The following is a 1,059-nucleotide window of genomic DNA, read 5'->3' on the forward strand; positions in this document are numbered from 1 at the left end:
ATCATACTATCATCTTCTTCATCAATACTCGTTGAACGATCACTTAATATATCTCTAAAGTCATCACTATCACTTTGATTTAATGATTGATCTTCTTCCATCCTCCATATTGTTTCTCTATACTCTTTATCCATTTATCTTTTCTTAGTTTTTTGTTTTTTTCTAAAATTTTTATTTTTTTGTTATTCTTCTTTTTTTTTTTCATCTTTAAAATTATGTTGTATTTTTTTCTCTTTTTAATTCTATTAATTTATTTAATTTTCATGTCACTCCTAAACACTCTTTTATTTTAACAACCTATTCATATCTTTAGAAATGTCATTACCTCTTATTTCTTCTTTGTATACACTGTATTTGTTAAAGTCAATCCTAAGAGTAGAATAAAATAACTCAATTCCTATATTGTGATGAAAACAAGTTAGCATTGCCAGTAAGAACTCTTTCAAATGATTAGTTTGTTTATTATTCTTAAAAATTATTTAAATAAATAACTTGAAATAAACAATAACATAAATCATTCTTAAAAACAAAATATTCATTTACTAAAAAACATTAATAAAAGATTTTAATAGAAGAATTTGGATCTTTGCTCATTTAATCAATGAGCGTTAAAACAACATATAGTGATATAAGAAAGTTTATTAGTCAAATAAACTCAAGTCCCACTGTAGAAAAAGAACGTGAGGTTATTCAAAAAGAGCTTGCAAAAATAAGAAATGAATTTTCAAATCCAAAGATAACAGCTTATGATAGAATGATTTGTTCATATAAGTTGGCTTTTATCAGTACATTAGGGTATGAGGTAGATTATGGGATGGTTGAAGTTATTATGTTGTTAGCTAATTCAAAATTTATTTATAAACATGCTGGATATCTAACATTTTTAAGTTGTTATAGAAATGTACCTGGAGCATGTAGTTTACTGATCAACACAATGCAACATGACCTTCAAAATACAAAGGATGAAGTGATCTGTGAAACACTATCAACATTAGCTGTTATTTCAGATGCACAAATAGCAGAAGTGGTTGGACAAATTGTAATGAAATTAGCATTTAA

The 1,059-nt window shown here is 25.6% G+C and overlaps 1 protein-coding gene across 1 annotated transcript, besides 2 other annotated features; it reads left to right on the forward strand.

The window, feature by feature from the left end:
• Positions 1-133: 133 nt before the first annotated feature.
• Positions 134-265: a microsatellite.
• A 193-nt stretch (positions 266-458) lies between these two features.
• Positions 459-571: a sequence feature (AT_rich).
• Positions 572-601: 30 nt separating this feature from the next.
• Positions 602-1,059, forward strand: EDI_274150 (adaptin, alpha/gamma/epsilon, putative; the record flags this gene model as incomplete). Its single annotated transcript, XM_001737229.1, has 1 exon — positions 602-1,059. A coding segment is annotated over one exon (458 nt), but the record flags the coding sequence as incomplete, so codon positions are not given.

This window comes from Entamoeba dispar, genomic scaffold, assembly GCF_000209125.1.
Source record: "Entamoeba dispar SAW760 scf_1105229460483 genomic scaffold, whole genome shotgun sequence".
Taxonomy (NCBI): domain Eukaryota; phylum Evosea; order Mastigamoebida; family Endamoebidae; genus Entamoeba; species Entamoeba dispar.